The 25,556-nt window shown below is 35.9% G+C and overlaps 2 protein-coding genes across 2 annotated transcripts in view; one reads left to right on the top strand and one right to left on the bottom strand.

The window, feature by feature from the left end:
• The window catches only part of LOC116900883 (olfactory receptor 5D13-like), a 36,908-nt gene extending 11,647 nt beyond the window's left edge, over positions 1–25,261 (top strand). The window contains exons 5-6 of the mRNA XM_032902560.1: positions 19,453–20,375; positions 25,215–25,261. Of these exons, the coding sequence (XP_032758451.1) occupies positions 19,453–20,375; positions 25,215–25,261 (970 nt within the window). The remainder of the gene's footprint in view (positions 1–19,452; positions 20,376–25,214) is intronic.
• On the bottom strand, positions 24,018–24,965 carry LOC116900393 (olfactory receptor 5D13-like). Its single transcript, XM_032902138.1, has one exon. The coding sequence runs from the start codon at positions 24,963–24,965 to the stop codon at positions 24,018–24,020; it is 948 nt and encodes a 315-aa protein (XP_032758029.1).
• Positions 25,262–25,556: the final 295 nt, after the last annotated feature.

Raw genomic sequence — 25,556 nt, 5'->3', positions numbered from 1 at the left:
CTAATGTTTGGCTATGGGTCTCTGCATTTGTCTGTGTTGGCTGCTGGGTGGAGACTCTCTGAGGACAGCCATGCTGGGTGCCAGTCTCTGAAGGCTGTGTCCCAGACATATGGACTGGGATAGGATTGGTGGAGTAGGGTGCCAAGTTATTTACTTTTGGAGGACCCAAACATTACCACTGGGAAACAGGGAACTCCTGTAGTCCCACCAGCATTGAGTTTTTTCACGGGAACCGGAAAATAATGCAGTTTATATGCTATCAATTACAGTATATGACAATCTCAAAGAAAAATATAAACTGTTTTAAAATGAATGTTCTAAGTCTGAAAGGCAAGATGCTGTATCTTCAAATGGCTCTAGGTGATGAGCCATCTCATCAACCTCTAAATTTCTGATTTTTCTTTGCTGAGTAATCTAATGAGAATATAATTAGATACATACATGACACAATGTCAATTTGATACAATGTCGGTTATTTTGATATTTTGGAGGGTTTTTTTTTTTGTTTTGTAAATTGTACTCTTCTACTAGGCAATTTACACTTTCATAGGGCCAGAAATCCCACATACTACTGTAGACAAAATTCTCTCTTTCTTTCTTTCTTTCTTTCTTTCTTTCTTTCTTTCTTTCTTTCTTTCTTCCTTCCTTCCTTCCTGTCTGTCTGTCTGTCTGTCTGACTGTCTCTATCATCATTTTGTTCTTTTCTCACCCTTCATTTTTTGGACTGGTTGACTGCTTGCCTTTTATTATTTTATTTAAATAATTTTTGGAATATATATAATATATGTATACATATATATCATCCATTAGTAAGTGCTGTCATTACTAAAAGATTTTATGCAAGGCATTTCTTCACAATGACATATTGACACAAATATCATACATATAATCTGTTTTAGTAATTGTCAAAACTAAGTTCCTTGTGATTTATTGGTTTTACAAAAAATGTACTTATTACATTATTCTTTTCATTTTTGATTCACTTATCATTCTCTACCAACCTATTCCATATCTCTCTACCCCTCCAACATTATTCCCCCTCCCACAAAACAAATTGGTAAAAAAATAATAGCAAAAAATCTCTAGACACAAACCCACAAAAATGAAAATTAAAACAAATCACAATTAAAACTGAAAAAATAGCAAATGAAAGAAAAAAATTAAAAAATAACATTCAACTCATTTTGCTCCCTGAAGTTTAGTTCTCTACTAAGTGAAACCCTTTCAGAGAAAACTGATACTTTCTTTGCAGTGGGTATCAACAGCAGATAGTTTCATGTTTAGGATTGGGAATACATGTCAGAGTCTATCAGTATTTGCTTGGAGCTTGTCTGGTTTAAGCCTTTGAAGATCCTGGGCATGTTATCATAATAACTGTGTTAATATTTACATCAGTCCTGTTATGCCTTGAAGATAAACTTGGTTTTTTTGTTTTTTGTTTATTTGTTTTTTTGGCTTCTGCTTTGTTTTGTGTTTTTGAGTTACACATCACCTTTTATTCTGCTGTCTTTTTTTTTTTGTCATGAGACAATTATAAATCTTTTTAATTACTTACTTACTTTATTTATTTATTCTTACACTCTAGATTTTATTCCCCTCCTGGTCCACCCTCCCTCCACATCCTATACCTCCTCCCTGACACCCCCATCCCCATCTTCATGAAGATGTTCCCACCCCAACCACCCCACCAGACCTTAAAACTCCCTGGGGCCTCTAGTCTCCTGAGAGTTAGGTGCATCTTCTCTGACTGAATCCAGGCATGGGAGACCTCTGCTGTACATATGTTGGAGGCCTCATATCAGGTAGTATAAGTTGCTTGCTTGGTGATCCAGTGTCTGAGAGATCTCCAGGATCCAAGTTAATAGAGACTGCTGGTCTTTCTATAGGGTCACCTTTCTCATCAGCTTCCTCCAGCTTTTCCCTAATTCAATCACAGGGGTCAGCAGCTTCTGTTCATTGGTTGGTTGGGTGCAAGTATCTATATTTGACTCATTCAGCTGCTTGTTGGGTCATTTGGAGGGCAGTCCTGAGAGAACTTTTTTTTTTCTTGTGAGCACTCTGTAGACTCAATAATGGTATAATGGCATCAGGCCTTAGGGACTCCCATTGAGCTACATCCCCTATGGGCTTGTGGCTAGGTCTTCTTTTCTTCATGCTCTTCCCCGTTTCTGTTCCTGCTGTGCTTTCAGACAGGAACAATTATAGGTTATAATTTTTACTGTGGGATAGCAACTCCATCACTCACCATGAAAGTCATAGTAATAGGAAAATTAATAGCAGTAAGTGCCCTGGTAAAGAAACTGCAGAAATCTTACACTAGCAACTTAACACCATACCTCAGAGCTCTAGAATAAAAAGAAGCAAACTCACCCAAGAGGAGTCGACTAGAGGAAATAGTCAAACTCAGGGCAGAAATCAACCAAATAGAAGCAAAGTGAACAATACAAAGAATCAACAAAACCGAAAGCTGGTGCTTTGAAAGAATCAAGATAGATAAATGTATAGCCAAACAACTAAAGAGCTTAGAGGGAGTATTCAAATGAACAAAATCAGAAATAAAAAGGGAGACATAACAATAAAAATGGAAGAAATTAAAAAAATCAGATCCTACTACAAAAGCCTATACTAAACAAAACTGCAAAATCTAGATGAAATGGATGTTTTTTCTAGAAGATACCACATACAAAAGTTAAATGAAGAGAAGGTAAGCATTCTAAACAAGCCCACATCCCATAAGGAAATAAAAGAAGTCATTAAAAACCTCCCAAACAAAAAAGCCCAGGGCCAGATGGATTTAGTTCAGAATTCTACCATACCTTCAAATAAGACCTGATACCAATAGTCTTCAAATTATTCCACAAAATGGAAACATGAAAAATACTACCTAATTCATTCCATGAAGACACAGTTACTCTGACACCTAAACCACATTAGGACCCAAGCAAAAAGAAGAACTTCAGACCAATCTCGCTTATGAATATCAATGCAAAAATACTCAATAAAATACTTGCAAACAGAATCCAAGAAAACATCAAAATCATCATTCACTTCGATCAAGAAGATTTTTTTCCCAGGAATTCAAGTTTGGTTAAATATAGGATAATTCATTAACATAATCCAGTATATAAACAAACTCAAATTAAAAAATCACATGAACATCTCCTTAAATGCAGAAAAAGAATTTGACAAAATATAACACCCTTTAAGCCTAACACCAAACATAATAAAAGTAATTTATTGCAAACCAAAACCCTATATCAAATTAAATGGAGAGATACTTGAAGCAATTCCACAAAAATTGGGGACAAGAAAAGGAATCCCACTCTCCCCATATCCATTCAATGAAGCACTGCAAGTACTAGCTAGAACAATAAGAAAACAAAAAGAGATCAAGAGGATACAAATTGACAGAGAAGAAATAAAGGTACCATTATTTGCAGATGATATGATAGTATACAAAAGCAAACTCAAAAATTCTACCAGAGAACTTCTCCTGTTGATAAACAATTACAAAAAGTGGCTGAATATAAAATTAACTCAAGTAAATCAGTAGCCTTCCTTTATAGAAAGGATAAACAGGCTGAGAAAGAAATTAGGAAAACAACTCCCTTCACAATAGCCACGAATAACATAAAAATTCTTGGGGTAGCTCTAACAAAAACTGAAAGAGCTGTATGTCAAGAACTTCAAGTTTCTCAAGAAAAAAATCAAAGATCTCAGAAAATGGAGAGATTTCCCATGCTTGTGGATTAGCAGAATTAACCTAGTAAAACTGGCCATCCTACCAATGGCAATCCCAACCAAATTCCAGCAAAATTTTGAAAGACATGGAAAAAGCAAGTCTTAAACTCATCTGGAAAGACAAAAAAGCCAGAAGAGTGAAAACAATTCTGAACAATGAAAGAACAACTGGGGGAATCACCATCCCTGCCCCTTTGTTCTTACCTTTCTACCTCCTCTTCTGCATAAATCTCTGAGCCTTAAAAGGAAAATAGAAAGATCTCCCATGCTCATGGATTGGCAGGATTAACATAGCAAAAATGGACATTTTACCAAAGCGATCGACAGATTCTATGCAATTCCCATCAAAATACCAATCCAATTCTTCAAAGAGTTAGACAAAACAATTTGCAAATTCATTTGGAATAACAAAAAACCCAGGATAGCTAAAACTATCCTCAACAATAAAAGGACATCTAGGGGAATCACTATCCCTGAACTCAAGATGTATTACAGAGCAATAGTGAAAAAAACTGCATGGTATTGGTACAGAGAAAGACAGATAGACCAATGGAATAGAATTGAAGACACAGAAATGAACCCACACACCTATGGTCACTTGATTTTTGACAAAGGAACCAAAACCATCCAATGGAAAAAAGATAGCATTTTCAGCAAATGGTGCTGGTGCAACTGGAGGTCAGCATGTAGAAGAAGACAGATTGATCCATGCTTATCACCCTGTACAAAGCTTAAGTCCAAGTGGATCAAGGACCTCCACATCAAACCAGATACAGTCAAACTAATAGAAGAAAAAGTGGGGAAGCATCTCAAACACATGGGCACTGGAGAAAATTTCCTGAACAAACACCAATGGCTTATGTTCTAAGATCAAGAATTGACAAATGGGATCTCATAAAACTGCAAAGCTTCTGTAAGGCAAAGGACACTGTGGTTAGGAAAAAATGGCAACCAACAGATTGGGAAAATATCTTTACCAATCCTACAAGTGATAGATGGCTTATATCCAAAATATACAAAGAACTCAAGAAGTTAGACTGCAGAGAGACAAAAAACCCTATTAAAAATCGGGTGCAGAGCTATACAAAGAATTCACAGCTGAAGAATGCTTTATGGCTGAGAAAAACCTAAAGAAATGTTCAACATCTTTAGTCATAAGGGAAATGCAAATCAAGACAACCCTAAGATTTCACCTCATACCAGTGAGAATGGCTAAGGTCAAAAACTCAGGTGACAGCAAATGCTGGCGAGGATATGGAGAAAGAAGAACACTCCTCCATTGTTGGTGGGATTGCAGACTGGTACAACCATTCTGGAAATCAGTCTGGAGGTTCCTCAGAAAATTGCACATTGAACTACCTGAGGACCCAGCTATACCTTTCTTGGGCATATACCCCAAAGATGCCACAAGATATTACAAAGACACATGCTCCACTATGTTCATAGCAGCCTTATTTATAATAGCCAGAAGCTGGAAAGAACCCAGATGCCCTTCAACAGAGGAATGGATACAGAAAATGTGGTACATCTACACAATGGAATATTACTCAGCTATCAAAAACAATGACTTTATGAAATTCGTAGGCAAATGGATGGAACTGGAAAACATCATTCTGAGTGAGGTAACCCAATCATAGAAAAACACACCTGGTATGCACTCATTGATAAGTCGATATTAGCCCAAATGCTCAAATTACCCTAGATGAACAGAGCACATGAAACTCAAGAAGGATGACCAAAATGTGAATGCTTTACTCCTTCTTTAAAAGGGGAACAAGAATACCCTTGGCAGGGAATAGAGAGGCAAAGATTAAAACAGAGGCAGAAGGAACACCCATTCAGAGCCTGCCCCACATGTGTCCCATACATACACAGCCACCAAACTAGATAAGATGGATGAAGCAAAGAAGTGCAGTCTGACAGGAACTGGATGTAGATCTCTCCTGAGAGACACAGTCAGAATATGGCAAATACATAGGCAAATGCTATCAGCAAACCACTGAACTGAGAATGGGACCCCATTGAAGGAATCAGAGAAAGAACTGAATAAGCTGAAGGGGTTTGAGACCCCATATGAACAACAATGCCAACCAACCAGAGCTTCCAGGGACTAAGCCACTACCCAAAGACTATACAAATACTGACCCTGGACTCCAACTGCATATGTAACAATGATTAGTCTAGTAAGAGCACCAGTGGAAGGGGAAGCCCTTGGTCCTGCCAAGACTGAACCCCCAGTGAATGTGATTATTGGGGGGAGGGCGGAATGGGGGGGGAGGTGGGGCGGGGAACACCCATAGAGAAGGGGAGTGGGAGGGGTTAGGGCGATGTTGGCCTGGAAACTGGGAAGGGTAATAACAATTGAAATGTAAATAAGAAATACTCAAGTTAATAAAGATGGAAAAATATATTTAAAAAAATGTAGCAAAAGTCCATCCCAAAACAAAAAGATATAGCTCAATGGCAAATCATTTGCCTAGCATGTGCCAAATCCTAGGTTCATTCTTTAGTACTGCAAAATTAAATGAGAAAGGAGAGGAGGATGGTAGGATTTTGGTCACGTATTAAGTAAGCATAAGCCAATCCATGTAGTTGGTATTCATATTTAAATAGGAAATATTTGTCAGTCTTTATATGCAATATAGTCCAATGGCTGACAAGTTTTTGATTAACTTTCAGCTGTAATCTACATGAGCTGTTTATTTTAGAAAAGCAAACTAAGTCAGCCCTACACAATAAACTGAATGTAGAAGTAAAAAGAAATTTTAAAATGTTATCATGACAAAAGCAGGTTTCCCATGTAGTCCTGTTTCTAAGGGCAGGTACCCAGATTATCAAGGAGATTAAAGAGCATAAGCATTTCTAAGTTTAAGAGATCAAGGCAGACAATTCAGAAGGAAACTAGAAACACATGCCATTGATGAGTGGATCCACAGAACAGAGTATCACCTGACACCACAAAGCTTCAGGTACAAAGGGCTAGGAAAAGGCCAGGTGAGGAATAGCAGTCACATTGGCAAGCAAGCATAGTGCTGTTGATCAAATATGAAATAGGGATATTTCATATATATCATTAGGGATATGTTGGAACACTTGATCCCCAGCTGGGATCCAATCCATGAGGTGGGAACTTATTAGAGTAAGTTAGTACCTGAGGTTTGGGGTGGGACTTAAGAATTCTTCCTGTCTACCCTCTACTTCCTGACTGCAAATGCAATGTGACCATCCACCTCACATTTCTGATGCTATACTCCTCCACCATGATGAACTACAGTAAGCCAAAATAAACTCTTCTTCATTAAAAAAAAAAAAAGTTTGATGACTTCCCATTTATTTAGAATTGAATATTCTAAATCTCTTATATTCTGCCCATTGTGCAGTTGCTGGGCTCTATGTTAATAATCATTTCCTGTAAGTAGAAACTTCCCTGATAGGGATTGAACAAAATGATAATTATCTTTGGCCCTTGCATTATGGTATTATGAGTCATTTAATGGCCGTATTTATTTAGCAGTACTAGGTTTTATTTTAGAGCTTTGCACTGCCTAATCTCTGGTTCTTGACCACTAAATCTTTGGTGGTACTATTCTATAACATTGAGTGAGACTTAAATATATTCAGAAAGTGGTTAGTTAATATTTGTGTTAACATTTATATCATTATTGCATCAGAATTTCTTGCAAACAAGACACTCTTTTAGGTCACTGGGATATCAGTTGGGTGATGGAATATTTTTCCTTTTTATTTATTCTATTTGGATTAGTATACATTAGTTATACAAAATGTGTTTTCAACTGTAAAAGTATCTACAGGAATTTCAATTTTGCAACTATACCCTATTTGAATAATTGTGTCCTGAGTTGCCAAGTGTTTGCTGTCTCACATCTTTTTTGTTTAGAATGTTTCTCCTTCTCTCCATATTTATTTTGTTTTTTGTGTTTTGTCTCAGATAATAATTAACTGTATTTGTTGAAATTTCAAAATGAATTAATGTTTTTGACAGAAAACTTTTCTTAAACCTGTCCTTTATATATTTTACTAGTAGACCATAGTAATCAAATGGCTGAGTTTCATCCTAACATTTTATATTAGTATTGCTGTGGCATTCAATACACTGGGAGAAAGCACAGGCTCAACTTTAAACTCAATTCAAAGTTAGATTAAATTAATTTATTCTTACTGCTAGGAAGATACCAATACAGCCTTAAAGCTAATACAGCATGCCAGGAGAAAGTACATTTCAAGTGAGGTTTGAAAGCAGACATCTGAGAAGTATGTATGATAACTCTTCATGGAATCCACACTGGGCAGAAAAATTGCTTTACTTACCTCAGTTATATATTACTTTGCTGCTATACAGTAACAAAAATACCATCTCTTTTTTTTCCATAGCAATATCGACTTTTACAAAAGTAGAGGCATCTGTTAGTGCTACACAATCCATTATCGTCTTCTTATCTGACTTTCAGACCATTTGCATTTCCCAGATTTTTCAGAGCAACAGATCAACAGTCCTTGACGCCTCCATTTTAAGTTACATTAGTCATCACTGGGGACATGTATAAAGTATTACTTAGGTCTGACCACTCAATGACTTATCTATAGCAGCTCATTTCTTGGAAGACAAAGACACATTGGTACCAAATAATAGCTAGCTATCGCATCCTCAAGGAATATAGTTCTCTTTGCCATTTTTACTCTAGTATAATCCTATCTTTTGTCGCCTCCATTTCTCTAGCTTTACAAAAATGGCCCATGTCTGTTGTCAGGATCTTAATGCTACATATGAGCTATAAAACAAGCAATGTTTCTTTTGAGTTTTGCTTACTTTACTTATCAGGATGATCTCTATTCCCATCCAATTTCTGGCAAAAAAGATTTAATTGTGTGTGTGTGTGTGTGTGTGTGTGTGTGTGTGTGTAGTTCATTGAAAGCAATAGTAATAGTCCATTGAAAGTAAATATCGTATTTCTTTATTCATTCTCATTAACCCAATGTTGCCTTTTTGTTTTATTTTCTCTTTCTTTTAAACGTACTGTCTTAGTTAGGGTTTCTATTGCTGATCATGACATATCAATCAAACAAACAAGCAAACAACAACAACAAACAATCAAAACATTTAATTGGAACTGGCTAAATTATTCAGAGATTTAGTCTATTATTGGCATCGCAGGAAGCCTGACATATATTTTGCTGTCAAAAGCACCAAGAGTTCCACATTTGGAACAGTAGGGAACAGGAAGAAAAAGAGACACTGGGCCTAGCTTGAACATTTGCAACCCCAAAGCTCATCTATTAACACACTTCCAACTTCCAACAACGTCACACCTACTACAAGGATATATCCCTGAATAGTGCCACTCCTAAATGATCAAGGATTCAAATACATGAGCCTTTTGGAGTCATTCCTATTCAAACCAAGACTGGGGTGTATATCTTTATTTGTATCTTCGATACTGTCTAAAGAAGAGAAGCATTTATTGTATAGCTCAAAAAGGTATTACTAAACACTAGCCAAGACCTTTGTAAATGGTATTATTGAATATTACTCAGTATCAACCGTGTATGTTTTGTAGGATACCAACATGCTTTAGAGAAGATTAACTGAATGAAAGATTTATTTTAAAAATGTTTAGTACCATCTCATGGTCTGCAGGATTAGCTTGAATAAAAGAAAAAGACAAACACACAGATACACACACACACACACACACACACACACACACACACATTTACGCACACACACGTGGCGTTCATGTACAAACAAATATTTGTGTATGTGTGTCTGGTGTGTGTGTGTGTGTGTGTGTGTGTGTGTGAGAGAGAGAGAGAGAGAGAGAGAGAGAGAGAGAGAGAGAGAGAGAGAGAGAGAGAGAGAGAGAGGTGCACAGCTTCATTTTCTCTCCTTCCTGATTTGTTAAGAAAGTAGGAACCCTTCACCTTGCCTTTTCAGTATCTCAAGAACTGAGTCAAGCCACACTTTGCTTTTTTTAAAGTCACTTCTTGTCAGGGCTTTAGTCATACAGCTAAGAAGAAGAGTCATTCTGTGTGTTACTATCATTTTCAGATCAGTCATCCATTTATGTGACCAGTCAGGCTTCTTTTCTGAAGTTGGATAGATCAATGTTCAGATAATATTATATATATTTATTGCTCGGATTTAATACTCCCATTGTTGATAAGTAGTGGCTTTCTTTATCTCTCCTGACCATGTTTATCTGAAAATTGCTAATGTAGATACCAGTGTAGCAATGTACATCTGCTTTTATATTCCACTTGCCTGGGACAGTGTTTTCCAGTCTTTCACTTTCACGCTTATGTCACTACAGCTTTCTACCCTTTATAGCTGTTAGCAAAACATGGCATTTTGTTTCTGTTAATTTTTAAAAAAATTATGTTAGCCCAATTTTTAAAATTGGAGAGTCACTTATAGTACTCACTTCAGCAGCATGTATATACTAAAGCTGTAACAATTGAAATAGGATTATCATGAGTATTGCACAAAAAAATTCATGTAAATTCATGATGTGTACTCTATATTTTAAAGCCCATTTATAACTAGAATTATTTAATTATGTCATATTTTCTCATATAGTTTAGTGATTATTATGAAGGGACTCTAATAATGCTGTGGTCACATTAAGACACATTTAGAAACTGGTGTTGTTCGCTTTGTTTTGGTTTGTTGTTGTTTGGTTGTTATTGTTTTGTTTTTAACCTTGAAGGAACCTTTTTTGAGGCACTGCATATATATACATATATGTATATATATATATATGATGTGTTTAACATTGATATTATATCTAATAAATATTGTAGCTTCAAGTTAAGATTTTAGTCATGTCATAGTTGTTATTTTATAGACAACTATGCCTTTTCTTCTTAAAGTTAGTGCCAGTTGAGTGACCAGAAGTCAAAAGGATTGTTTCTAGTCAAAACTAAGAAAGAGAAAAATAATAATGTAAATGAACATTTGGATTCAGTCATATCATTTATTACTCTTGAAGATTTGTTCCTCATCCATTAATTGAGAAAGCAGTGGAATGGATAACCAAGCGGTATTAAAATATAAATAACATTGTGTATTTCCTTAAAAACAATAATTTTTCCTGTTGAGTAGAATTATGGTGTCCTTCTGCCACCTAGTGGATTCTTTTTGTAAGCAAAACCAAAATCAAAAGCTATTGTTCTGAAGAGGTTTGTATTACGATTAAAGTATGAGAAAAAAATTGCATAAAATTTTACAAGATGTGAAGTGTAAACACAAAAATAGTCTTAAAATCTATGTAAATATATACCTGTAAGCAATGAATGCGTATATCTCCAAGTCCTAGTGTATATTTACCCATTATAAAGCCTTATACCCCCTCTGTCAATCCCAAATCATATATTAACGCAAATTTAATCCTCCTTCCCCAAACATTAGGAAAACGAGGACTGCCATAATCTGTGGATTAGACAATATAGTGCTAATTTCATTCACCTAAGAAGCACATGTAAGGAGGAGCACCTGAGTGTCAACTCTCCCTCTGGAGAATAAGATTCCCAATGTACATGTATAATACTAGACTTATTATGAGTTTCAAACCTTGAGATTAAGGTATGTACTACTTTAGTACACAGTTCTAAGAGTTTATCTCAATATTTGGGACAATTATATAAACCTGTCTGGAACTGGAAATATGGCTCATCTGTTAAAGGCTAAGCTCTCAACCACAGCTATAAACCTCTGTGATCGATTATATTCATCCTTGTCAGAAATCGATACTTTAAGCTAGACTCAATTGGATATAAGTTAAATTCACCTAATGCTCATTACTGTGTCATTATTGGCCACCCACATATTTAGGCAGTTAATTTCTTTGTCATTTTGCTTTTTAAAAAATTTTAATATCTTATTTTAAATGCCTTGGACAAAAAACTATCAAACGAACTCTTGAGAGAGTTCAGAGTTTGCTGCCCACAAATGTATTCATAGTGTTTTTTTAATAATTACTTTATTTACTTACATTCCACATTTTGCACCCTTTCTAGTCCCTCTTTCCGGAGTTCTTAACCACATTCTCCCTCCCCGTTGCCTCTGAGGGGGTGCTCACCATTCCATTTCCCCAGACCCATGCAGGCTTCCTCTTTTTCTGGGGCATCAAGTCTCTACAAGATTAGGTATATCCCTTCTCACTGAGAAAAGACAAAGTAGTCCTCATCTACATATTGCCAAGACCTCAGACCAGACCTTGTATGATTTTTGATTGGTGGTTTTCCTCTGGGAACTCCCAGTGGTCCAGGATCTTGGACATTGTTGGTCTGTCTACAGGGTTGTCATTACTTTAGGCTCCTTCAGTGCTTTCATAACTTCTCCGCAGAGGTCCCTGAACTCAGTCCAGTGGTTGGCTGCATCTGCATCTGTCTTACCTGCTGGTAGAGCCTCTCAGACGACAGCCATGCTAGGCTCCTATCTGAAAACACAACATTGCATCAGTAATAATATCAGGGTATGCTGCCCATCCATGGGAGGGATCACAAGTTGGCCAGTCACTGGATGGTCTTTCTTTCAGTCTCTGCTCCATTTTTGTCCCTGTATTACAGGTGTGTGAAGGTAAGTTGATGCCCCATCTCTCTCATCTAGAGGAGGCAGTCTATTCAGGTTCTATCTCCCCACTCTTGGGCATTCGACCAAGGACATCTCCATTGAGCCCTGGGGCCTTTCACATCACAGTTCTCAGGACTTTGTAGAGGATTCTCCCTGTCACCTATGCACAGAACTGCTTACTTCCATTTGTTCTTCTGTTCCTCTGGCCTTTTCTCCTCTCTCAGGCATACCTGGTTCAATCCCTCTTTCCTCTACCCTCTCCTCTCCAGGTTCTCATTCCGTCTGTTTCTCATGATTATTTTTGTCCCCTCTTTTAAGCGAGATTAAATCACTGTCACTTCGGCATTCTTTCTTATTAAACCTCTCAGTGTCTGTGGGTTGTTTCATGGGTATTTTGTAATTTTGGGATAATACAATGCATATCATTTTGTATCTGGGATACCTCATTCAGAATAATATTTTCTAGTTTCATCCATCTGCATGCAAAATAGATGATGTCTTCAATTTTAATAACTGAATCATATTCCATTGTGTAAATGGACCACATTTTCTGTATCCATTATTCTCTTGATGGACATCTGGATTTCTTCCAGTTTCTTTATTTTTAAAATAAGGGTGCTATAAACATTCTGTGTACATGTCTCTGTAGTATGGTGCAGCATATTTTGATTCCTCTTTAAGAATCTTTGCTTAAGAAAATTCTCAACTGAGGAATCTTTAGTGGCTGAGTAGCATGTAAAGAGATGTTCAACATCCTTAGTCATCAGGGAAATGCAAATCAAAACAATCCTGGGATTCCACCTTACACCAGTCAGAATGGCTAAGATCAAAAACTCAGGTGACAGCAGATGCTGCAGAGAATGTGGAGAAAGAGGAACACTTCTCCATTGTTGGTGGGATTGCAAACTGGTACAACCACTCTGGAAATCAGTCTGGATGTTCCTCAGAAAATTGGACATTCTCTACCTGAAGACCCAGCTATACCTCTCCTTGGAATATACCCAAAAGATGCTCCAACATATAACAAGACACATGTTCCACTATGTTTACAGCAGTCTTATTTATAATAGCCAGAAGCTGGAAAGAACCCAGATGTCCTTCAACAGAGGAATGGATATAGAAAATGTGGTACATCTACACAATGGAGTACTACTCAGCTATTAAAAGCAATGACCTCATGAAATTCATAAGCAAATGGATGGAACTAGAAAATATCATCCTGAGTGAAGTAACCCAATCACAAAAGAACAAACCTGGTATGTACTTACTGATAAATGGATATTAGCCAAAAAGAATCTTGGAATACCCATGTTACAACTCACAGACCATTTAAAACCCAAGAAGAAAGATGATCACACAAAAGTGTGGATGCTACAATCCTATACTCAGAAGGGGGAAGAAAACAATCTCAGGAAGGAGAGGGAGAGAGGGATGTAGTAGGGAGAGAGGAGGGGGAGGGAAAAAGTTGTGCCAGTTCAGATATGGAAAGAGATGGGGAGAAGTAAAATGGGTCCGGAATTAGAATGTAGGTGTGTAGTTGTGGGAGAGGAAGAACTAAGGGTAGCCACTAGAAAGTCCCAGACGCCAGGGACCCAAAAGTTTCCCAGGAACAAACAGGGAAGACATTAGCCAGTATAACCAACAAAGGGAAGAGAAAACCTGTATAGACACAGCCTCTGGTTGAGGGATGGGACCATCCACCCATCTCAAGAATATTAATCCAAGGTTCCTCCTGTCAAAAAGAAAGGAAGGGACAAAGAGTGGAGCAGAGACTGAAGAAAAGGGCATCCAGAAACTAACTGCCCCACCTAAGGATACATCACATCTGCAGATACCAAACCCACACACTATTACTGATACCAACAAGTGCTTACTGACAGGGAGCTGGGTATAGCTGTTTGCTGAGAGGCTCTGCCAGAGCCTGACTAATACATATCCAATGGAGGGCTGAGGGAGAGAGATTGTTAAGGGAGATGATCATGTGCCTTTTTTCTTTGAGTTTGCTTATATTGTTGATTTTGGTTTTTTTTATATTTGTATATTGAACCATCCTTGTATCCCTGAGATGAAGTCTACCTGATCATGATGAATGTTGTTTTTGATGTGTTCTTAAATTCAGTTTGTGAGAATTTTATTGAGTATTTTTGCATCAGTACCCATAAGCAAAACTGGTCAGAAGTCCTTATTCCTTGTTGGGTCATTGTGTGTTTTAGGTATCAGAGTAACTGTGACTTCATAGAATGAATTAGGTAGTGTTTCTTCTTTTTCTGTTTTGTGGATTAGTTTGAAGAATTATCTTTTCTTTGAATGTCTGGTGGAATTCTTCACTACAAACATCTTGACCTGTGAAAAAGCGCTCTCTCTCTCTCTCTCTCTCTCTCTCTCTCTCTCTCTCTCTCTCTCTCTCTCTCTCTCTCATTTCTCTCTCTGAAAAATTTCAATGACTGTTTCTATTTCCTTAGTGGTCATGGTACTGTTTTGATAGTTTACTTGACATTGGATTACCTTTGGTACATCATTTCTGTCTTGAAAATCATCTATTTTTGTCTAGATACTTCAGTTTTGTCAAGTATAGACTTTTGTAATAAGATAAGATGATTTTGTAAATTTCATTAGTTTATGTTGTTTGTCTAGCTTTTCATTTTTGATTTTGTTAATTTGGATACAATCTCTGTGCCTTTTAGTTAGTTTGGCTAAAGGTTTATGTATCTTGTTGATTTTCTCAAGAAGCACCTGCTTATATTGTTGATTCTTTCTATCTTTTTCTTTGTTTCCAGTTGGTTGATTTCAACCCTGAGTTTGGCTATTGCTTTCTGTCTACTCCTCTTCTGTGTGTTTGCTTATTTTTGATCTAGAGCTTTCAGATGTGCTGTCAACTTGCTAGTGTAGGTTATATCTAATTTCTTTATGAAGCTTTATGAAGGCACTTAGTGCTATGAATTTTTGCTCTTCATGCTGTTTTCATTATTTCCCATAAATTTGGGTATGCTGTGCCTTTATTTTTGTTGAATTCTAGATAGTCTTACATTTCTTTATGTTCTTCCTGGCCAAGTTATCAATGAGTACTGAGTGGTTTAGTTTTCATGATTATGTGGACTTTCCATTGTTTTTGCTGTTATTGAAGTCCAACCTTAGTCTGTGGTGATCTGATAGAATGCATGGAGTGATGTCAGTCTCCTTGTACTTGTTGAGACTTCTTTGTTCATTTATATGATCAATTTTGGAGAAGTTTCCCTGAGGTGCTAAGAAGAAGGTATAGTTTTTTTGGTTTTGGGCTAAAATATTGTGGAGATACCTGCTAAATAATTTCGTTTCATAACTTCTGTTATTTTTACCATATCTCTGTTTAGTTTCTGTTTCAATGACCCGTTCATTGGTGAGGGTTGGATGTTGAAGTCTCCCACTATTATTTTGTGAGTTTTAATGTGTATTTTGAACTTTAGTAAAGTTTCTTTTATGAATTTCGGTCCCCTTGTATTTGGGACCTAACTATTCAGAATTGAGACTACATCTTGGCAGATTTTTTTTCTTTGATTAGTATGAAGTGTCCTTCTCTACCTCTTTTGTTTACTTTGGTTATAACTATATTTTATTGGATATTAGAATGGCAACTTTGGCAATCCCAACAACAATTTCTTGGGACCATTTCCTTGGAAAACTTTTTTCTACTCTGAGGTAGTTGCTATCTTTATAACTGAAGTAAATTGCTTGTATGCAACAAAATACTTCTTGTTTCTTATCCTATCTGTTAGCATGTGTATTTTTCTAGTGAATTGAGGTCTTCGGTGTTGAGAGATACTAAAGATAAATGATGTTAGGTTTCTGGTATTTTTGTTGTTGAGGGTTGTGTAGTGTGTGTGTGTGTGTGTGTGTGTGTGTGTGTGTGTGTGTGTATGCATGAGCATGTGAATGTTATTCGTTTGTTGTGAAATGATTCATTTCTTGCTTTTTCTTGAGCATAGTTAGCTCCTGGTGTTGGAGTTTCCTATTATCCTCTGTAGGGCTGGGTTAGTATAAAGATATTGTTTAAATTTCGATCTGTCATAGAATATCTTGATCTGTTCGTTTATGGTGATTGAGAGTTTACTAGGCTGGCATCTGTGGTCTGTTAGGGTCCATATGACATCTGTCCAGGATCTTCTGTCTTTTAGAATGTCTTAAAAAGTCTGGCATAATTCTGATAGGTCTTTCTTTTATATGTTACTTGGCCTTATCCTGTTACAGTTTTTAACATACCTCTTTGTTCTATACATTTAACATTTTGATTATCATATGCTGGAAGTATTTTCTAGTGTGATCTATTTAGTGTTCCTTGGTTTCTTGTATGTTTATGACCATCTCCTTCTTTAGGTTAGGATAGTTTTCTTTTATGATTTTGTTGAAGATGTTTTCCAGCCCTTTCAACTTGGAATCTTCACGCTGTTCTCTTCCTATTATTCTGATTTTGGTACTTTCTTAGCATGTCAACTCTCCTGAATGTTTTGAGTGAGGAACATTTTATATTTGGCATTTTGCCTGACAAATGTATCAATTTCTTTTATGTTATCTTTCATACCTGAGATTCTGACTTTCATGTCCTGTATTCTTGATGATACATTCATTTGTACTTTCTTTTCTTCTTCCAAGGTTTTCCATTTCTAGGTTTGCTTGATTTTAAAAATGTTTTTCATTCCCAGTTTAGGAATTGCTTTGTTCAATTATTTTACCTGTTTGATTTTATTTTCCTGTATTTCTTTAAGGTATTTGTTTCCTCTTTAATAGCTTCTCCCTGTCCATCTGTCCTTTCCTCTATTTCTTTTAAGGAGTTATATATACCCTACTTAAAGGCCTTATCATCTTTATGAGATGGGACTTTATGTCAGAATCTTGCTCTTCAATGTGCGTGAGGGTACCCTGAACTTGGTGTTGTAAGAGAACTGGGTTGTGATGGCGACAAATTACATTGACTTTTGTCACTTATATCCTTGCACTTACATTTTGCCATCTGGCTATTTCTGGTATTAACTGGCCTGGGTGTCTCAGAGTGGAATAGTCCTTTTTGGAGGCAAGTGCAGCTGTTTGACCTGGCTGGAGCAGGACTACTGGGAGTCAGGCATCTGTCTCTGGTTAGCCAGGCCCCTTTGTCTCTGGTTAGAGTACGTTCCCTGTGTAACTGTTTACAGAAGTCATCCTATGTACTTGGTTAGAGCAGACCTCCTTGGTCGAAAGGCAAGCTGAGCTCCATAATTCTACATATTGTTTGGTTGTGATTTTTGGTGGTGATTTCTGACTGTGGCAAAGAGTTTTCCTGATTACAGGTGAAGACTACACTTATCTGTGAGTATAAATCAAATATTTAGAATGCGGTTATAGATTATGCTATTTTAGTAAAATGGTGTAGGTTCTCTGCCAAGATTCTTGTCTTCATTAGCATTGAGTACTTAGTTATCTAGGTTTCCAGTAGTAGACAAGATTTCCCTCTTGCTGGGAGTGGGCTGGGGTTCTTATGTCCATTTAAAGAACTTTTGTTTACTGGGAATGTATGCACATTACTTCTCTACTCATAGGGTTATAACACTATGTTGGTCACTGTTGTTGTTCAAGGGGAATTACTAGATAGAACTGTTGGTTTCCTTCATCCTTTGGAAACTTCCATGGTATCTTCCAGTATCATGGGAATTAGTCCTTAGTTTATATATATTTTATAGCTTCCTGTATATATCTAAGTTTAAAGAATGTTGATCTCTTATAAAATATTTATAAGATATTTAAAGCATTAAACATGGCTTTAAAAGTATTACTAAGTTTAGATAAAATTACAGACAAAATAGAACATGGTGCTTTGTTTCATCTAATTATTTGATTTAGGCCTCCAGAGCAATTCTTCATTTGCATTCTCTAGGGTTTACATCCCTGAGGTATCTGTGACATAAATGTGGGACATAGTTTGATGCTAAGGTTCTATCTTTTTATTTCCCTTTCTCTCAGTTATCACTGAGATATTTTTGTAAAGGTTATGTGATAGAAGTCATCTTTTTCTAAAATATTCTTTGATGTATTTTCCCATAACTTGCATTCTATTATATATTTAAATAGAATTTCTAGCAGAGGCACTTCTAGAACCTATCTTTTTTTTTTTCAAAAATAAGTCTTAAATGAATACATCAAAGTTTTCTGGTTTGTGGTGAGTTTATTCAACTCTCATTTTATTTTATGTTATAAGGAAAGTAATGTATGACCCTAATTTTTCAGGCTTTAAAATGTATGTATGACTATAACTTCTATGATAAGCATTTATGATAGTTTTCCTAACTAGATGAATTTATCATCATGTGTGTCACTGTACTTGTTATTATGTGACCAATATTTCTAGAGAATATCTACTTATTCATTATATATTTCCTTTTTACATATGCAGTCAGCTTCAATCAATTATAACTCATAATATGTATCAAATCTCATTCTAATCTCATAGAAAAACTAAGGATATAAATTATATTTGGTTATTCTGGAGTTTCTAAAATACTCAGTATTGTATTTAGCACATAAGAGAAATGTAATGAGAAAACTTGCCAGAAAGTACATATGCATATTATATACACAGCCCATTGTACCATCAAACAACTGAACATAAATGACAGGCAGTTTCTGAGGTAAAATGAGTAATTTTGAAATTTAGCCCCAGTTCATTAAGGTAAACACGGCATATAAGAAGTTTACCACAAAGTTAAGTATAATGAAATATGTGTCAGAACTTGCTGAAACAGTATTTGTTATTGGTAGAATAACAATAACCCTAAGTTGCTCTAATTTTACTAGAATAGGATGCAAGAAAGAACAGAGATTTGGTTCCCATGTTTTTAAAAGTCTAATTATAGAATTTAGATTCAATATAATTTGTACAAAATGTGTAACTGTATTCAGGATATAGTAAACCCTGTAGAAAGAATAATAAAATCTGAAGTAATACTTGAAGTAAAATTGTACATATATTAATAATATTTTTATATCAGGGACACAAGTCTAATACTGGGAAAAAACCCTATATAGATCTTTATGAGTATCCTTAAACCTCAAAACACTTTCTGTCAGTCTATCTTATTTGATTGCTTCTCTCTTTCAATTTTTCTATTTTAACTCAGGGACCAAGAAAACCAGACTTTCTCAGTGATCTTCATTCTCTTGGGCTTCTCTGAATACCCGGATCTACAGGTGCCCCTGTTCCTTGTGTTTCTGACCATATACACAGTCACTGTGCTGGGAAACCTGGGCATGATTGGCATCATCAGGGTCAACGCAAAGCTCCGCAGTACCCCCATGTACTTTTTCCTTAGTCACCTTTCCTTTGTGGATTTCTGTTACTCTACTGTTGTAACCCCCAAACTGTTAGAAAACTTGATCATAGAAGACAGAACCATCTCTTTCTCAGGCTGCATTATGCAGTTCTTCTTTGCATGTACATTTGTGGTGACTGAAACCTACATGTTAGCAGTGATGGCCTATGACAGATTTGTTGCAGTGTGTAATCCTCTGCTCTATACTGTTGCCATGTCCCCAAAGCTGTGTTCCTTTTTAGTGGGTGCATCATATTCTTGGGGTTTAATTTGTTCCCTTACACTTACTTACTTCTTGCTGAGATTATCCTTCCAAGGAATTAATATCATAAATAATTTTGTGTGTGAGCATGCTGCTATTGTGGCTGTATCCTGCAGTGACCCTTACATTAGTCAGGAGATTATTTTTGTCTCTGCCACATTTAATGAAATAAGCAGCCTAGTCATTATTCTTACATCCTATGTTTTCATATTCATTACTGTCATGAAGATGCCTTCCATTGGGGGCCGTAGTAAAGCCTTCTCTACATGTGCCTCCCACCTGACTGCCATTATTATTTTCCATGGAACAATTCTTTTTCTTTACTGTGTACCTAACACAAAAGGTTCTTGGCTCATGGTCAAGGTGGCCTCAGTGTTCTATACGGTCTTCATCCCTATGTTAAATCCCTTGATCTATAGTCTCAGAAACAAAGATGTCAAGGAGACTTTCAGCAAGCTGGTGAGAAAAAGTATATAATGCCAAATGTCATATTAATGTGGTTTGCTTATCCCTTCATATTCAGAAATATTGTGCAGAATTTTTACGATATTTAAAAGAATGGACAAACTAAAACCAACCACCTACCACCAACAACAGTGATTCTATCTCCAAGTTAGCTAATTTCTCAAAATCTATTTATTTTGAGTTTGGGTGTTCAGCTATAAAATAATAAAGAAAGTAATAATAACTTTTGGTTAAATAAAGATTTCATACTTGAAATTTAACATGCACAATTTTTAAGCTGGAATACATTAATGATGAAACAAATTTCTCATTTTCAATGCTTGGAGAATAAAGACATACGGGCATAGAATTGATTGGAAAATATCTTTGTAATTAGTAGGCTATTTAATTGTCTTAACTAAATGATTATATTTTTGCTATTATCACTTACTAATCATGATTCATATCTTTTGGGATACCATATTCCTGGTAAACTTTGATGTACTGCAATGCCTATGCTACTATAAATTGCCAACCCTAATCTTTATTTTCTTCTGAATCCTTGCTTATTATTTCCAAAAGAAATACTGTAATTTGTTTTGTAATAATAATTTATAACAAACTCATGTAACCAAAAGTTTTTAGCTATTTAAAAATAAACATTTATATATCAAAAAAAATCATGTACTTTAGCTACAGGTATATATCACCTATTCAATATCTAAGAGTCTGTAATTATATATGATAATGCATTTAACTAAATGTTCTGCCAAATACTTTATATATTTAAATAAAATAATATTTTTAATAATAAATATTGTTTTGGGTGATGAGATCACATTAAAAATAAGCTGTATTTGTCACATAAGACCCTATATATTGAAGCTCCCAAATTTCAAGAGTAGATAGTAGATATAGAGTAAATTATAGTTCTCACAGTATAATTGACTTATTTGTTATTTAAAAGTAAACAGAAGTTCACAAATAACCATATTAGAGATAATCTATCTCACTAGAATTAGGAAGGATTCCATACCTAATAATGTAAATCATCTAAGCCGTGATAGTGTAGGGTATTTGATCTATAGGGAGATTTAATCCTCATGTATAGTATGAAACTACCTTCTACATAAGTATGTTTGTATCCATACAGATCCATCATTAACAGTTTTAATCATTGAAGTCTTTCTTTCTAGTGAACTTTAGTAAAGGTTCTTTTAGAGGTATATAAAGCACTGAAATAAGTGATGATGGTTTAATTCTTAGCACTAAAGTTATATGTACTTGAGGATATCTCAAAGTAACTGTACTTCATGAGATATGAATTAAAATGAATGTTGATCTAGGCTGGAAAATGGATGATTTTACTGATATCATATCTTCAAGTTAGAATATCTAATTTGTTGGTTCCCTTTAAATTCTCTATGATTTTATTTGTAATTTCTATAGTGTAAATTAATGGGATAATGATATATTAATTAATATGTTATCGTACATTCATGAGCTGACTTGATGTGGAGCAATAGCACAGTTACTATGCAAACTAAATAAAAGTCCTAAAATGATATTCCATACTACATGAATTGTCATTGGTTATCTATCTTCAACAGATCCTTGGTTCTTTGGTTTTAGTTTAGAGATGATCCGTCAAACAAAGACAAAGTATACCTTTTGCAAGCCTTGAAAATTCAGAAGAAAAACAGGATGAAAAAAGACTGGTATTTTGAAAATCTCAGTGACAATGGGGTGGCAGATATGTGCACTGCTGTGTATCATCCTACATTGAAATCATGATGGTGGTGATTAAAATAAAGGCAGGCAGGGAGAGAAACAAATTTAGGCAACGCTTTTATTCAAATTTTAGTGGGAAATAAAACATTCTTCTGTCTCTTGCTGTATCAGAACAAGATATGTTAACAGTGCCACCAAGCTCATAGTAGGTTTGTGTGCATGTACACATGCATGAGTCCGTGTGTGTGTGTGTGTGTGTGTGTGTGTGTGTGTGTGTGTGTATGTGTGTGTATGTGAACATAGTCCTGTGAGACCAAACAGCATATTAATACCAAAGAATCAATGGTAGCTCAAGGGAGCGACATAGTCACTGACAAAGAAGAAGACTAGAGCTCTTTAGAAAAGATGATTAAGGATCACCACAAATTAGCCATCTCTCAACTTTGCCAGCATGCATAAACCTATTAGCATACATGTGCACCAGAGTCTAAAAAATATGGTTAAGAGCGTCCAGGGACAAAGTCACTACCCAAAGACTATACATGGACTGACCCTGGGCTCCAACCTCATGGGTAGTAATAAATAGCCTAGTAAGAGCACCAGTGGAAGGGGAAGCCCTTGGTCCTGCCATGACTGAACCCCCAGTGAACGTGATTGTTTGGGGGAGGGCGGTAATGGATGGAGGATGGGGAGGGGAATACCCATAGAGAATGAGAGAGGGAGGGGTTAGGGAATAACAATCAAAATGTAAATAAAGATGAAGAAAACTCATATTACCCTTACAGAGGGACAGAGGGTGTGAGTTCAAGTCTCAACACCCATGCTGGGCAGTCCACAACTAACTGAAACTCCATTTCCAAAGAATCCAACCCCATCTCTGACTTCGAAGGATACTGTACTCAGGTGCATAAAAGTACAATGTGACATACATAAAATAATTAAAGAAAAAATGTTCTTTAATAGCATATACACAACAAAGAAATGCTTGGTGCATTCTATGAAAGAAATGGCTCTATCCTCAAAATTTGATATCTTAGCACTTTGTGAAGAACAACAGTAGAGGAAATCAGAAGGAGATGCTTAGATGCCATTTCAGTACTTCTGAAAGGAAATAGTACAAGAAAGCTCTAGTACAGATAAGCATGTTATAAAAGCCATGTAAAAATAAGTGATGTTTCAAATAACATAAATACTGCTCTGAACAAAATATATAACATTTTAGCTAGCCTTAGTAAGTTTTAAACATTAATGTTTTAAATGTTTAAGTTTCAGGTTTATAGTCAATATAAGTTTATAATCTCAGAAGGAGCAGTTAGATACTATGGTTGAAAGAAAAGATGTAAATGTTATAATTCTCAATTAGTTCCTTCCTAATGAGGGAACACAGAAAAATTGGCACTAAAGCTGATCATATGACATTTGGTGAGTGAACAGTATGTAATATGCTTTTTTATTATTTGCTAGAGAAAGAAGCAAAAGGAATTATCATCTAAATGTACTCAGATATGAATGTATAGGTGCTCATGAACAGTTACAAAGAAGTACACCAGAGGATGAAGAAAGGAAAAGAGTGTATATATAATAAGAAAAGGAAAGGTAAAAGAAGAGTAGAAATATAAGCAAAATACAAAATCTAATTAAATTATATTTGAACATCATGAGAAAACAATGATTTAGCCTTCTCCATTCTAAGATAATATCATAATTTCCATTCTCCATAAAGTTACTTATAGGGAATATAATTAATAATGTAACTATTACATACATAAACACACACACACACAAATACACACACTCAAACACACACACATTATTCCCACAGTTTCTAAAAATATTTTCCTTTTGATTCATTATTTTAATATTAGGAATTCAATGAATAAAGAAATCAAGAAAATGTTCTTTATGTTGTGTGTGTGAGTGTAGTGTCTCTGCATATCTATAATGACTGAGAAAGGATTTTTATGTGGATTAACTTTCTCACAGTCTCCTTTACATCCTTATTTCTTAGGCTGTAAATAAGAGGATTAAGCATCGGGATGACCATGCTGTAAAACACAGTGACTATCTTAACAAGAAGCAGTGAGCTCTTTGACTTGAGCACACAGTATAGAAGGAGAATAATCCCATGGCAGAAAGAGATGGCCGTCAGGTGAGGGGCACAGGTGGACAAGGCTTTTTGTAATGCTCCTTTAGTAGGAATCTTGATGACGGTGATGAATATGACTACATAAGAGACGGTGATGATAAGGAGGCTGCAAATCTCATTGAACATACAAATTAACAAGCATGCTATCTGGCTGAAGGAAGAATCAGAGCAGGCAGCAGAAATTATGGCAGAGTACTCACAGCAAAAGTGGTTAATGATGGTAGATCTACAGTAAGATAGTGCCAAAAGAAAATATGATAGTGTGGTGGCACAGAGCCCACCCCATAGGTAAGTTCCAGTTACTAGTAGAGCACAGAGCCTACGAGACATAGCCACTGTGTAGAGGAGAGGGTTACAAATGGCCACAAAGCGGTCATAGGCCATTACTGCTAACATGAAGGTTTGGGTAACCACACAAGCACAGCCAAAGTAAAACTGGATTATGCATCCTTTGAGGGACATAGATCTGTCCTCTGTTATCAGAAGGTCTAAGAGTTTTGGTGCAATCACAGTGGTGTAACAAAGATCAACAAATGATAAATGGCTGAGGAAAAAGTACATAGGAGTGTGGAGTTTAGCATTGATCCTGATGACCAAAATCATACCTAGGTTTTCCAAAACAGTGATGGCATATATGATCAAAAAGATGAGGAATAAAGGAACCTGTAAGTTCGGATAGTCTGAGAATCCCACGAAGACAAGTAAGATTCCAGTAGTCTGATTTACTTGATGCTGCATTTAGAACCTTTCTTGAGGAAATTAGAGAGTCCATCCCAGGCAGCAGGATACAGTAGAAGATGTGGATATTATGGAGGGAAACAGAAGAATATGTCTTAATTTATGGCAAACCATATACCAACAGGTATTTCAAAAGAAAATAGCTTGATTATTTATCACAGAGAGTTTCTTAGATCAGTAGGGGAAATCTAGCATCTCAATATACACTGAGAGGACATGAAGAACTCTGTGTAAACACTATAATGTTAGTGCTCAGTGCTAGGTTACACTCTAAACTGCATAAAACTCCCATTTAGTCACCCAAGTCTTAAACCTACCTTCTTTGTTAATACTGGTACAGCAATACAGCTTTTAAACTAAGCTGTTAAAATACAGATATGCACAATGGATTCAGAACCACAAATAACTCTTTCTAAAGAATACTTCAGATTTTCCTGAAAACATTTAAACATTCTCTTATTAGATATTATGGTGAAAGGGTCTTACTGTCTACTTCTATGTTTCCATCTGCCTGTCTCTGCCTGGAAGCCTTTTAGATTGAAAGTCTATTCATTTGTAGTTACAGACATTAAAACATTAACTGAAAGAAAA

This window comes from Rattus rattus, chromosome 5, assembly GCF_011064425.1.
Source record: "Rattus rattus isolate New Zealand chromosome 5, Rrattus_CSIRO_v1, whole genome shotgun sequence".
In the NCBI taxonomy this organism is placed as follows: Eukaryota; Metazoa; Chordata; class Mammalia; order Rodentia; family Muridae; genus Rattus; species Rattus rattus.
This window is presented reverse-complemented; position numbering and strand designations above follow the sequence as displayed.

What these genes read in the sequence shown, in the direction of transcription:
- LOC116900393 (XM_032902138.1), bottom strand. Translation starts at nt 24,965, where the DNA reads ATGCAGCATCAAGTAAATCAGACTACTGGAATCTTACTTGTCTTCGTG.